Here is a 14,413-nt window from a genome sequence, read left to right as displayed (position 1 = left end):
TTACTTCTTTTGAGACCTAAGGTTTCAATTACCTTGGGACAAAGTCTGCCAGCAGATGCATAAAATTTTTCCTACTACATATACAGCATACTCCCGATTATCCGGGTTAATGATGGGGAGAGGCAGCACGAATAATCCAAACTTGAATATCATTTAATTTTCATAATTCATATAAATCAAACTATTAAATATTATTTATGCACATCGTCTGTTATTCTAGATTTGTAACAGAAATATTATGTCCGCTGTAGCTTAGCATTAAAATGCAAATATCTTGGTGCTTTTGAGCCATTTTTATTTCTTCTTAAAGATTACGGAAAAAATTGAAAAAGTGTAAAAGTCATGCACGGAGAAGCCACAACACAGATAAACCGCAGCCAGATACTCGGGAGTCTGCTGTACATTAATATATTTTAATGTGATAAAATCTCTTAAAACTGGAGACTATTTCACAGCAAAGGCACAATGACTTACACTTTACATCACAAATGACTTCTCCCTGTACCTTCCATATCTAAAAATATAAAAATATTTCCTAGAAGTTCTTTACAGAGTCCAAATGCATTACGTGTCAAGCACAGTTGATAGTCTTGGCAGCCAAAACAGTTGACTTATGGATGCCAGTACGTTTGGAGATAGGCTCCCCCAGGAAGTTCAGCTCATCATGATTCACCTCACTCAGCTCCTGCATACCCACGGTGCGAGCAATGCGCTGAGTGTACACGGACGTCATCAAGGCCACAACCAAAGGCACATTACGGCTCCGAGCCACCTCAAACGATGCCGTCATCAACAAAGCCCCCACCCCACGCCTTCGGAATTTTGGATTAGTGGCCAGGAACATGACCTCCATGGCTGACGGTGCTTGATAATGCTCAAATACGTCAAAGCGAGAGTCAACCTGTCAAGCACATCAATTAAACAGGAGATGAGACACAAAAATTAATTCCTAAAACATCATCCAGTACACATTTCCAAATATTACTCATCAGACTGGAAATATTTCTCATTAGGCTGATGACATGAGTCTTGCAATTAATTAGTATCAAATCAAGGCATTTCAATACAAGAGCCTCAATATCATTCCAATGAAGTTTCAGTCACAGACCTTCCATCGTCAGACCAACTCTTTTATTATATAATGCCTCTAGAAGGAAAGAGAACGCTGAAAAGCCAATCAATTCATTTCTAAACTTTGCTGCTTCTATTAACCAGATGAGTTGCTTAGTTCAGTAATTTTCCGTTCTAATGAGCATATATATCCTATCAGTGGCGTAACTATAGGAGGAGATAGATCCCCACCCAAAGTCTCAGAGAAATAAAAAAGTTATTTAAAAATATTGCATAGTTTTGAAATATAATAACTGCATCTGCTTAAAAATAAATTTTTAGTACCAAAATTATATAAAAAATATATATTCAGGCACGTCATTTTTCAAAGATTTTCCAGCCCCAGGCCATCTAATCCCTCCCTAAGGCCATCTCATTCCCCCCATCCCATCCAAAAGGATATTCCTAGTTACGCCACTGTATCTTATATCTAATTCATTTAAGAATGAATACGACCCAAAGACATAAATTCAGGGAAAGAGTGCAAAAACTGTTGTGGGATAAATTGAAACAATTCTAAGACAAAAGAAATCAGTGACTGTAGGAATTACAGTATCAATCACAGTAATAACAGAATGATCATTTATGCGAGACAACCATGTCACCCCTAGGCTTTTTGTTCTGATTGGGCCAGGAGTGAATATTGAAGCATTAAAAAAATAATTACTTTTACTTGCCAAGTGAGTGTGTGTCTGTTCCCTTATGTTATCTATGTATATGTTAACCACATTGGGAGTTGATTGAAGACTGCCAGAGATTTGATACAGAAACCAAAAAGCTGAGTATATGATAAAGATGAGGACATAATCAATATCATTCAAACAGTTAATGTTGGCTTGTCATAATGCCAATATTTTAAACTGTAAAGCCATTGGATAATGGGTTATCATTAATTGTATGAGAAACAACCTCACCACTGGCAAGACTATACTAGAAACAGGTGAACATACTAGGATGCTTACTTCTATCATGCTGTCAATCAATGCAATGGCAGATAAGCTTTGGCAGTGATTGTCTCGGAAGGCTTCAAAGAATGCCTTCTCTCCACTAGCACACGGCCTCTGAATTTTGTTGAAAGCAGCACCAGCTGTCTGCTTGGAAGCCTTCTCAATGGCCACTATGGACACACCATCCTTGGCCGTCTCAAGTGTCAGCATTTCCAACTCCGCCACCCCTTGCTCACCAGACAACTGACAAACAAAGACCACAGTACCTATTCAAATATTGGCACCCACTGAGCCATTCATAGAATGGCATACTTATGTTTTAGGGAGAGGTAGTAAAAAAATAGCACCTCACTTTCTTTGTTTAAAAAAGAAACTCAAACTTCTTCTTTTTGAAAAATGTTATTATAGTTTTGCAGAAAATAAAGAAGATACTTTACAAATTGAATTTGTAATAGGCAATTTTAAATTTCCCAGTGCCATGTCCTACCTATTGGTTGCTCCATAGGTTCACTTTTTTACACTCTGTTGATCTTACGAGGTATTTTATTTAACATTTATTTGGATAGTTGTGAACTTGATAATGCTCACTTGTCATGTATGTATGTCATTATATTTTATCCTTTCTTTGACTTTAGTCATGTTTATGAATGCACTGCCAATAAGGAAATAAATTTAAAATTACTATTATTGAAGGACAGGGCATTGTGGTTGAGCATTATAGCTACAAGAGGAAGTCAGTGCTAGGAATAAGAGAAGCAGGGCATTGCGAGATGTAGTGGTGTAGCGATAGGAACCCTTCACCACTGGGAATGTATGTATAAAGGTATATTACATTGATAGTTGCCATCATGATGTTTGTGCTTTGCATGAGTGGTGTGGAATTAATGCATTCTAGAAAGTGGTGCATGTATTTAATGGCTGAAGGAAGACTTTAGGAAATGGGCAGCAGGTCAGTGGTGTAACTAGGAATATGCTTTGGGTGGGATGAGGGGGCCTGAGGGGGTGAAGAGGGATGGGGGGGTTAGAGGGGGGATTCCCTCCAGGAAAATTTTTGAAAAATAACATCCCTGGAAATACATTTTACATCATTTTGGCACTTAAAATTTAACTTTGAGCTGATGAAGTTATTATGTATCAAATCCAGAAAATAGCGTCAATATTTTTTTTCCCTGAGGCTTTGATGGGGGATCTATCCCCTCATAGTTATGCCACTGCAGCAGGCAATGCCATTTACATATCTGACCTGCATGTTCCCCCACCTCTCTAAGTCGTTAGGAACAGTTTAACTGACAACTGAACCTTGTGTTTGCTTCCCAAGTTTCTTCTCCATAAAACCCTTTTATGATTCATCACCTCTGAAATTTTGCATTTTGGTAATATTGAAAGGACCCTAAAAAAATATTATCTCTGGCTATTTTCTTTTTAAACAACAGTTTAATAAAATGGAAAAAATAAGACGACAATAGCCTATTATACTTCAGGTCAGCACTCAATTAGAAAAATATATATTTTTGGGAAATATATTAAAAATTAATGTATTTATATATTTTATTTTATACATAATTAAATATATATACTTGGGAAATACTGGAGCTAAAAACTAAGGAAGAATGCATTCCTTAGCTGTTCAGGAAATTTGATATTCACCATTGATTAATGCCTTCAGACAATTGTCACGAAACACGAATACATACGATTAAAACCAACCCCCAGACTCAGGTGTTTATTGTTGGGAAGATGACCAAGCAAGAGCCAGCCTCGAGCAACATGTGAATCGGGGATCTCAGTGGCACAGCGACGGGAGGTTTGGGGGTTAAACCCCCCCCCAGAGCTCAGATTTTTTTAAAAAGTTTAATCTATTTTACTTAATTGGATTGATATTACTAATAGAATAATGTAAAGTTTAATAAAATATCACTCAGAAAGCCGTAAAAATCACCATTTTGAACCGTTTATCTTAAAATTCCACAATCTATTAATCTCGCACCTACCGCTTATCCTAGTGGATATTCCATACCCCCACACACCCCGGTATTAGTTGCACCTAAACCCCCCACAAGCTTAATTCCTAGCTGCGCCCCTGGGGGGGTCGAGAAGTAAAAGCAGAGTCCTGTACATCTAAGATATGTGAAGTGCAGAGGAGGGCTGAGAATCAAGTTGCCGTGATAAGCTCAGAAAATCTTAACTGTTTTCGTCAATCACTATTAAGTTTACCTCACTAACCACCTGGCAATGACTTCCACATTTGATACTACTAACCTCATAGTCGTGGAAATAATGATCGTTGATAACGAAATCCCATGTTTATCGTAAACATATTCCTGTAGTTACCTGATTCTTGCTGCACTTTTGATGGACCTCAGCCTCTAGTAGATCCTCGCCGAGTTTAACGCCATTGCAAATGCTCTCGTGAGGATAGAAACCTTCTCGCATGACATTAAGAGCTTCCTTTAGGAATGTGACAGAGTTGACCAGAAAAACAGTAAAATCGTCATTTTCAAAAACTACAACCTCTTCCTCAGAGCTGCTGATTCCGGCAGATTTATTAGCGGTGGTAACGACTTCGCTTAAAATATTTTCTGAAACCATTTCAAATAGATGTTTCTGTCGCTGAGCAAAAGAGATAATTTCCGCCAATATGCGAGGGTAGAGATAGGTTGTATTGGGCTATGAAAGAGATGCCTTGGCCTTTTACCAGTTGTTACGGTATAACCCGGACTCGCAGTGATAGGAATCGTAATGAAGCTAATGAAGTGTCGACTGTGACGTCGGTATCACGGACGTTTTGAGTCTATTCACCACGGCGCGCATAGACTGTGTCCTCACGTTCCATTAAGGAATCTCCGATGGTGTGGATATAATAATTCCCTTCCATGTTTATTACATGGAGAATATGTCTCGAAGACTGATTCAGCCTCCTTCAGCAGAAGGAATGATTTATTTCTCCATGGGATCATCCTAGAGATATTATTCATTTCTTTCCACACGAATACTTCTACTGACTGTTAATGGCCACGTTTACAATACAAGTGCTCATCAAATTCGCGAACTCAATGAGTTACACCACAAATTTAATTAATTTTCACTAGTTTTTAACCATACAGATAAATAGGGGATAGAAGAGAAATGTGGATTTGAAGATTCCTGCGATCCCTTTCGTAAAATCCCCTGGTGCGCAAGGCGGCCGATAGGGACTTGTGAGCGCTGCGGTGGCAGCGAAAGGCCCGCGTAGCCCACAAGATCCAGTTCACAGAAAAGTTACAAAAGCTAGTATTATGTGCATATCTGTACTGTTATTATCATATAGAAGCTTTTGTATAACTTCCCTACTTTTACCTTCATCAGTTTATCTGACAGAAATATCCTGATATCGGTCAAGGCTAAATTTTCGACTGATTCACTGGCATTATCATTCATATGACCCAACAACTTTCTAAAAATTTCAATCGTTACTTAATGGAAAGCATTGAGTTACATGAAAACTATTTGTTTTGATTTATGGTTACAATCAAAATTATTTTCACATTTTCCCAAACAGTAGCGCCGGTAGCACCCATGATAGCGCTAGCGCGCAAACCACACAAACTCGGGCAGCTGCAGGGTATCTCGGGTATCTTACGGATAGCTTGAGCTCGGGCGGATGAAATTGTAAGCATATTGTGTGACCACTCCTCTTTGCCTTGTCTACACTACACACTTAACTTAAGTGACTTCACTTAAATATAATCTTAAATGTGGTGCGGTAGCTACACTTGAGCTTTAAGTCGACTTCAGCACCGTGATTGTCTATATCGGGAAACAGTTATGTTGACAGATGAAGGTCTAGGAGAGCAATTAGTGATTCTTTGATCCAAAGCGACTGTTATTTGAAATAAACTTCCAAACTCCGTGAATTAACCATTTTGGATTCAGAAGGTTAAAAGGAAAGACCGATTTCAGTTCCTGAGGGAACGCTATATGGCGAGAGGTGATGGAGCCATAGGAATTTAGAATTGCTAAGCGTGACTTCGTGGAATGACATATTCATAACGTAAACAAAAACACTTATTGCTAGTCAAATTCCACTGCTTTATTAAAACCATTGATGTTAAATTTCAACCATTAATTCCTCCCACGTCAAATGAAATCGCCACATCTTATCTCCCTCGGCATCCCTAGGACTAACATTAAAGCCCTATGCAATAGTTTCAATAACAGTGTGTGGGAAGTTACTGAGTGCATTCGTTTACGTTATTTTCGATTATGACACCATGGAAAATAAACTGTTTTACCGGATCCTCTGCCGTCGTCTCATTGTCAGTCTTAAAATTCCTTAAAACGTTTCTAAGTTTTATAAATCGAGTTTCACCGTGAGCAACAGGCATAGCAATTAGTTTTCACGGAAATAAAACCAACAATAAGATGAGAAACACTACAAAATAAATACGTCGAATTAATATCCCCAACACTAGAAATTAACTAACGTAATAGAACGCTCAATAACCACATCATACAATACAGCACAACTTAGAACATAATCAACGGGATGATGTGAGATGGGTATTTATGTGCCATTTACAACACATGAAGAGCTTCAACCGTGCGGAAACAGTTGCCTACGCAATTTAAGTTGGGTTCTAAGATGACTTAAGTGGAGGTGTACTTAAATGAAGCTGGTGACACCTACACTACCACGGTCTTAGAATATGAGAAGGTCTGGACACTCTCCGTTCAGGCATGGTCATTTAATGAAGCCGTTTCCCGTTGAGGCCGGTAGGGGCGCCACCTATCCTGAAGGGCAAGTTTCCTACGTATCTGTATACGATACTTCAGTAATTATGAACTAATTTATGGCAAAAATGAATATAAACACATCGACAGTGGTTACTAGTTAACAAGTTCATATGCACTTAACATCTTATAGCGAAAAATACCTAGAAATCGTTCCCATACGTGAGTATTAATCAAATGGAAGGCGTTGGATTTCAGCTTCGTCTGCTTCCATACCTTTGTAAAATCAGTTACAGCCATAACGAAAGATTGTCAGCAGTTAAAACCTTATGTAGTGAGGAAAGGTATTTTTAAGGAAATAATTATTTATAGCTATCTTGTGGTAAACGTTAATATAAGTTATCATAGAAGCTAAATACGCACCATTGCCTCTGAGCCCATCGGCATGTTTCCACGGCCTTCCAGAATATAGATGTTATTCCTTGCTTTCAAACACTATTAACAAATATAATATCAGAAACGCAAACGGCTCCTTACCAAGGCCGAAGTGAAATACTTCTTATGAAGTGACGTATGTTAATATTTTTAATCTCCTGAGTCTCGATCAAGTGATAATAATAATGGCAGGGCACAGCAAACCTAAAAAAATGATTATATCCTAGGGGCATTTCGCGGGTATAGAATAGGCATATTTAATCGTTGAACAGGGTGAATAATTTCCGGAAGTACCATTATTACCGTTCAAGGCTATTTTATAACGATGCTTGCCTACTCACCAAAGGAATAATTTGAGATTTAAGGAAGTAAAATACCATATGAAAGATAAGAACGAAAGAGATTTTGCAAATAATTTCCGAATAAACTTCCACGAAAACAGTGCAATGGATATAATCCGAGGGATTTGCGGATGTCTGATCACTTTCAGGTGCTGGCAAATCTGAAATATTATCCCTCGCCCAAAAATAAGATGAGTAGTACGACAGAAACCACAGGCCAATACTGCTAATACGCGGTAAATGTACTTTTCATGAGAGTTGCACGCACCATCGATAACAGCTGCATTAAAAGAAATCATCGAAAGAGGTATTAAGAATGAAAACGATTCACATTTTTCCAACTTGTAATAGAGTAACAAATATAATGTACACACACATCAAATCTACATTTCCAGAATGATTACACAATGCTATTGAAACTGAGATTATTTATACAATCAATGCAAGGTAATGTCATGAAAAATAAATTTTAAGTACTCACAATTTAACATTTCTATTAATTCTTTCTATTACTAATTTCTATTTCTAATTACTAATCATTCTAAGAGATTCAATTTAGTAGGAGAGAATGATGAATAGTTGATGAAAGCCGTCGCACATCTTGCATTTTCTCAGTGTTACTTCTTTCCTCCACTGTGAATGACATTATGACCACTGGAACAGCAGAACCTGTAATTTAAAATATGTATAAATTTTGGAGCTTTAGCACACCAAAAAAAGGAATCGTACAGCTATTTCATCGCTTCTCGGGGTCCTTGGGGACTCTAAAAAGCGAAATCCCCGAAGTCTTGTGGCCATAACCAGTGGTGCAACGCGGTACCACACACGTCCACGGCATTTTCCTTTTTTCAGTAAATCCGCGATATATATCCACGAAATATTAATGTAGAACAATAAGGAAATAGTGCAGAAGACTAGCATTCGAAAATAAATGAAAAATAAATCTTAATTAATTACAAAAATGACTATTTCCACTCACCTGTAGTATGCGCTCAACAATACGGACATTAACTTACCCGCTAATTCTTGCCCTCCAGAATACGTGGCGCCGCCCCGGCAAACGTACGGCAGGTTGAGAAAACGACTTCAATAAAAGACCATGGGTTCCCAATGGAGTGGGATAGGAAGTGTCATGGGGCTGTACACTACCAACTTAAATACAGAGCCAACTTAAGTAGTCACGTTACTAGTGTAGACCCGGCACTTGGGACCTTGGTTAAAGTCGAATCGGCCATGGTCGAATCCGAGCCTTCGAGAGTATCGCGGTATCGAGAACTTCCGTTCTGTCGATAGTCGACGCTAGTACCTCGAATGTGGTCGAAAGACTCAAAATGATGAAAACAATGATTAGGTTGTGAACTGAGTGCTGGTGGATTTGCTTTTAAAACATCTGGACAAATTATCTTGTGAGAATGGGTGTGCCGAAATTTTTTAGATGGCTTTACGAGCGGTATCCATGCCTCTGTGAGGTTGTGCGTGAATATGAGGTAGGGGGTTACTTGGGTTATAAATGCCAATTGCAGTCAACTTGTGTCATTTATCTTTTGGATTTTGACTTTATTTGTTTGTTTTCGTGTAACATATATTCACTGTCATTTACATGCAAACTTTATTTTTCAGATTCCCGAATTCGACAATCTTTATTTGGACATGAATGGAATTATACATGTATGCTCTCATCCCAATGATTTCGATCCGCAGTTTAGGATAACTGAAGAAAGCATATTCAAGAATATATTTCATTATGTCGAGGTATTATAATTGACGTAAATTACATGCTCTTGTACTTAGTAGATGACTTTTTATGCTATTTATCTCATAAACCTTCGCGTGTCATTTTTCTTTTCATACAGATTCTATTTCGCATGATTCAACCTCAAAAATTATTTTTTATGGCCGTCGATGGTGTGGCTCCGAGGGCTAAGTTAAATCAGCAAAGAGGGCGCAGGTATGTTTGAAATGCAGACACTAATGACAAGCATTAATATGTCTCATTAATTCGTAGTGTCCAAAGAATCACACTGAATGTGTGAGAGGCCAATTTAATGCTTGAAGGTATGTTTATACTAATTTTCCAACAGCAACCAAGGTTAATACAAGATGTACTGAGCTAGGTTTATCGTAATTCCGTGTTGGTTATACACCGCCCTGTAATGAAATTCAACAGCATGGAACTGCAGAAGAGATGTTTCTGGAACTTAAATTTTAAAGCGGTACTTGCGGCAAGTTTCGTATCTAAGATGCCTCAAATATATTAGTTTTATTTTATAAATCAGTATAACTCTTTTACTTGTTTTGCCAGTAGCTTTGATGAACTAATTTTTTTTCTATAGAATGGCTACTGGTTCAGAATTTCAGTAGAACAGATTTAGATGAATGCCGCACTTGACCTATCCCTATTATATTTTTTCTAGAACCTTTTATTCATTTTTTTGCCACTGAAATGGCAGAGCTAGCCAACTATAAATAGGCTCCTAGTCTAATAATTTACAGTCATATTATATGTATATATGTTTGCTTCACGAGTTTGTTTAGTTGTGCGCACATGTGAACTCCATTAAAGTGGTGCATTTCACATGTTGTATAAATTTTATCACTGTATATGACCATTTATGTTTAGCATCAATTTGTATTGCAACTTGTGTAGGAGTTGTTTGTGTTCATTTTAAAATTTTCCTATTACCTTTGGGATTCAGATTTCGCACAGCAAAAGAAGCGGTGGACCTTGAGAAGAAAGCTTTGGAGAGTGGTGCTGAGCTTCCTAAGGAGAAGAGATTCGATTCAAACTGCATTACGCCTGGAACAGAGTTCATGGAGAGGTTGCATCATCAGCTGCGATACTTCATAGCAGACAAAATGACTAATGACAAACTGTGGAAGAACGTGAAAGTCATTCTTTCTGGCCATGAGGCAAGCTTTATTCTGTTTAACATTTATAAAGAGATAGAAAATTTCCTGGATAATTTGGCAATAATGAGGGCAAATTCTTCAAATATTGTATGAGTTCTCAGTTCCTGTTTGCACTTATTTTGATTTGGCTACTGCCATCAGTGTGGATGTCCATGCAAACTTCTTGATCTGCTTTCTCGAAGCTGAACTGGAACACGCCTTCCTTTCTCTGCTTTCATTCCCTTCCCTCTGCAATCTCTGCCAATCTCCTTCTCTTGCTTGTGTCTTTGGCTCCAGTTTCTCTTTCTTGTCTTCTGTTCTCTCTCTTGTAACCAGGGGGGGGCAGGCCCACTAGAATTTTTTCCGGGCCACATTCTGTCTCTCCCTATATTTTCTTTTTTATCTCCCGTTCTGCCGCTCATGTTATCTCACTTTCTCAAATACACTCTCTCCTGCTTCCTTGTTTCCCTTTCCCTGTTCTTGTCCATTGTTAAGCCAGGTGTAATGTCAACTTCCTGGTGTTTAACTTGTGCAAACTGACTAATTTTACCCAGGTTATTACAGTAAAACCTCTATGTAGTGAACCTATTTACATTATAAATCTCCATACTTCATACCACCCCTACGGTCCCGTCAGATTTACATGCAAATTTATAGGCAAACTTCTATGTAGTGAACCTCTTATCTTGTAAAACCTCCACTTACCATACCAAGGAGACACCCTCGAGACTGCATAACTACCTCTGCAAATTGTACTGTGACAACTAGAGGCCATAAATGCAGCCGCAATTACGTTCATGAAATGACATTTTCAGCAATAAATGTTTCACGCGTATTTATTTTCGTTTACACCTTTCATATGCTGTAATTTTCACGTTAACCATTAGTTATGGCCATTTTGTTCCATATGTGAGCATACCTAACAGTAAATAAGAAAAAAGATGTCCAACTATCCTAATCATTTTAAGTGACTGTTGAATTAAGAGAGATCACATCATTTTCTCTTGAATCATGATAAAAATCGTGCGATAGCGGTCGCTTTCTGTTATCATTAAATAATAAATATATGTTCAGTAATGTGTGCATGTTTACTTAAATCCATAAATATAATGGTTTTAAAGATAGTAGTGCCTTTCATTTCCAAAGGATATGAAAAAATGGTGGATATCACTAAAACCTCTCTATAGTGAACTTCCATACATCAAATTGCCCAAGTTTTGGTCCCCTCCATTACGATGTAAAGAGGTTTTACTGTATTACCAACCATAGGATTACAATACTGTGGGAGGGATTTCACAGTCTTGCTGTATTCTTATGCCAATACATATTGCAGCACATGCTGTTGTGATTTTCTTATCTATCTCCTCCCCATTCCCATTTTGATATTCTCTAGGAAACCTGTGCTCATCATTGTCCTAACATTCCTTATTTCTACTGTAGATTAGCTATGAATCCTCATTGTTGAGGGTCTTGCTGTCCTCCCTCCTAAACCTACTCTCAAAGGCCGGATCCTATTGGATGAGTTTCAGGTGTTATTTGTCTTCTCCTTGTTGTTGAGGAAGTGATAAATTGTAGCATTGCCCAAAAGTTTTTAAATGATCTACCATTATGTAGACTACCCTTTGTCTGGCTCCTACTCTTTGACCCCTCTGGTTTGACCTCTCTAGCCTTTCTGGGAGTAATTGACAATAACTCCTGTTAGCAGAGCTCTTATGGGTCATTGGATACACTCAAGCCTTTCCTCTTTGACAAGAGTATAGCTCAAACAAAAGGATCAGGTAATTGATGGTTGTTATTTATTATACAAGTATTAATTTAAATATTTTCAAACTTTTCTGGAAATTTAATTGATCATATAGTGAATATTAGGACTAAAATATTTTAAACAGGAGAATAATTTTTTAATTTATCTGAAATGTTGAAAATTATTCACATTCAATTGATTATGTACATGTAGACATTTTCTGTTGATCAATTTCTCTTTTCTTTTTTGTTTTGAGCAGACGCCTGGTGAGGGAGAACACAAAATAATGGATTACATACGCTACATGAAAGCACAGCCAGATTATGACCACAACACGAGGCATTGTTTGTATGGGTTGGACGCCGACCTCATCATGCTGGGGCTATGCACGCACGAGCCTCACTTCTCACTGTTGAGGGAAGAGGTGAGAAAAAAGCCAACTCAGTCTAACATTATCGTATAATAATTTTTCTAATACACCCATGCCATGCTTAGCACAAGGGATGCATGCCTTGGGGTGTTTGCAAAAATCAAATTTGCATTATTTGAGACCATTTTAACATAGGGAAGATGGGGATTATTTCCCAGTTGCATAGGTGACAGGTATCCAATTGCTTATACAGTGAAACCTCTCTTAAACGAAACTCAAGGGACTGAAATTTTGCCGTTTCCTTGATTGGGAGTTTGTTCCCCGGTGGTGATACGCCCGTTGCATCATCATAGGGGCATGGAAATTGAAGCAAGTCTGCATGCGTTATCTTCATTCTACCTTTGCATACTTCTAAACAGTGCTGATTTCTTCAACTGCAATGCAAATCGTGGGCAATAGACCACATTTAGGAAGCCTCAGTTCATGTTATTCAATCCCTTCGCGTGCTTTTTAATCGGTTTTCAAAAATGTGTGCAGGGTCATTACTCGTCAAATCACCCAGAAATTTTCAAAATGACACCCACCGACTCGGATTTTAATGAAATTTTTGTCACTAGCTACCTTCACCTATCTAATGACCCATTTAAAATATTTGGGATATGTGGGCCATTAATGGTGGGACTTCAAATTACAGCCCTGTAATTTGAAGTCCCTCGAAGCATTATCACCGAGCAGCAATACAAAACTGTCTTTAAATGCCTTGAAACCTAACCTAGGTTTTTCTTCCCTGAAAATGAATGAACGAGATTGCATTCTCATCCAAAACAATCCGTCTCGTCAACATTGAAATTATTTTTATTTCCAAACCACCAAGTACAGCTCATATCGGCCATTTTATAACAGGTTCTTCAACAAATGTAACAATTGCACGTACACGAACAACCATACCCTGAATAGGGAAAACCTACCCAGGCGGGACTTAAACCCGTGACCTCTTGTTTGATAGACGAGGACTTTACCCTGCTGTGTCCGAGGCTGGCAAAGTTAAGTTGAGGTGGAAAGGAGCCACTTTCAATCACAGCTGGGAGATAATCAGAAAATGTTGTGGAGACTGTGCAATCAGAACTTGCAGATTCACCTGATATCACATCACTAAAATACTAGCTCGCCGTTTAAAATTCTGGAACCAACTTGAGCTTCCACTAAATCTCTCGAAGCAATCACCTCCCGCATCTTCATAGGTTAAAAAAATACACAGATTTAGAGAAGCATCATTTGACTGATTATGATAAATCCAGGTGGATAGAAGTCTTTCCATTTTTTTACAGCAATGGACTTCCTGTTCGGGTTCGTTGGTTGGCTGAAGTTGGTTTGGCTGATGCCACTGATGTTTTAATATCATCTTTATTCAGAAAAATAGTGCGGGCCGTCAACCTCATGAGCTTAAACTTACGTGCAATATAGCTTTGATACTCTCAATTTTCAATGCAATTGATAACTTTCAATTTCTCTTCTAAGTTTATGCTTTTCCTTCATAACTTATTTATTTTTCTATCCACATTCCTATTTTTTGTCATTGTTCACTTGGTTTTTACTCCGTATGGCTCTATGAAAATCAGCTTCTACTGCCAAACAACTGCTGCACTGTATTCCTGAGACACAGAGGGCCTACAACTGCTAAGAGGGAAAGAAGCCAATGTGTTTGACACTCTTTTATACCCTTTTATGTATTGATGCTATTCATATGCTACTCGACCATCGCTCCATTTCTCCTCCGTGATTTCTGATGACCTTGAAGGCTCTATAGTGGAAGTCAATTCGCCCGATATCCTAGGACAGCAAAAATTACGTCTCAAACTATATTTTT

The 14,413-nt window shown here is 38.1% G+C and overlaps 2 protein-coding genes across 2 annotated transcripts in view; one reads left to right on the top strand and one right to left on the bottom strand.

Moving 5' to 3' along the window:
• Positions 1-272: 272 nt before the first annotated feature.
• Positions 273-5,172, bottom strand: LOC124163767. Its single transcript, XM_046540850.1, has 3 exons — positions 4,389-5,172; positions 2,073-2,300; positions 273-901 (listed from the first exon to the last, which is right to left on the bottom strand). Exons 1-3 carry the CDS (start codon positions 4,644-4,646, stop codon positions 572-574), a joined length of 816 nt encoding a protein of 271 aa, XP_046396806.1. The 5' UTR covers positions 4,647-5,172; the 3' UTR covers positions 273-571.
• Positions 5,173-8,836: 3,664 nt separating this feature from the next.
• LOC124163216 (5'-3' exoribonuclease 1) overlaps positions 8,837-14,413 on the top strand; it is an 80,972-nt gene continuing 75,395 nt past the window's right edge. Inside the window, exons 1-5 of the mRNA XM_046539960.1 lie at positions 8,837-9,030; positions 9,164-9,295; positions 9,397-9,491; positions 10,240-10,453; positions 12,436-12,600. Coding sequence (XP_046395916.1) covers positions 8,956-9,030; positions 9,164-9,295; positions 9,397-9,491; positions 10,240-10,453; positions 12,436-12,600 — 681 coding nt within the window. The 5' untranslated portion in view covers positions 8,837-8,955. The remainder of the gene's footprint in view (positions 9,031-9,163; positions 9,296-9,396; positions 9,492-10,239; positions 10,454-12,435; positions 12,601-14,413) is intronic.

This window comes from Ischnura elegans, chromosome 8 (assembly GCF_921293095.1).
Source record: "Ischnura elegans chromosome 8, ioIscEleg1.1, whole genome shotgun sequence".
Taxonomy (NCBI): domain Eukaryota; kingdom Metazoa; phylum Arthropoda; class Insecta; order Odonata; family Coenagrionidae; genus Ischnura; species Ischnura elegans.
The sequence above is the reverse complement of the archived record's forward strand: the minus strand, read 5'-3'. Positions and strand labels throughout refer to the sequence as shown.

Bases quoted from the DNA above. Each gene is read 5' to 3' on its own strand.
- LOC124163767 (XM_046540850.1), bottom strand. From the start codon at position 4,646: ATGGTTTCAGAAAATATTTTAAGCGAAGTCGTTACCACCGCTAATAAA. The intron at 2,301-4,388 runs GTAACTACAGGA...TTTGTTTGTCAG, and splicing joins AAAAGTGCAGCAAGAATCAG to TTGTCTGGTGAGCAAGGGGT. The intron at 902-2,072 runs GTAAGCATCCTA...TGTGCTTGACAG, and splicing joins TGATTGACAGCATGATAGAA to GTTGACTCTCGCTTTGACGT.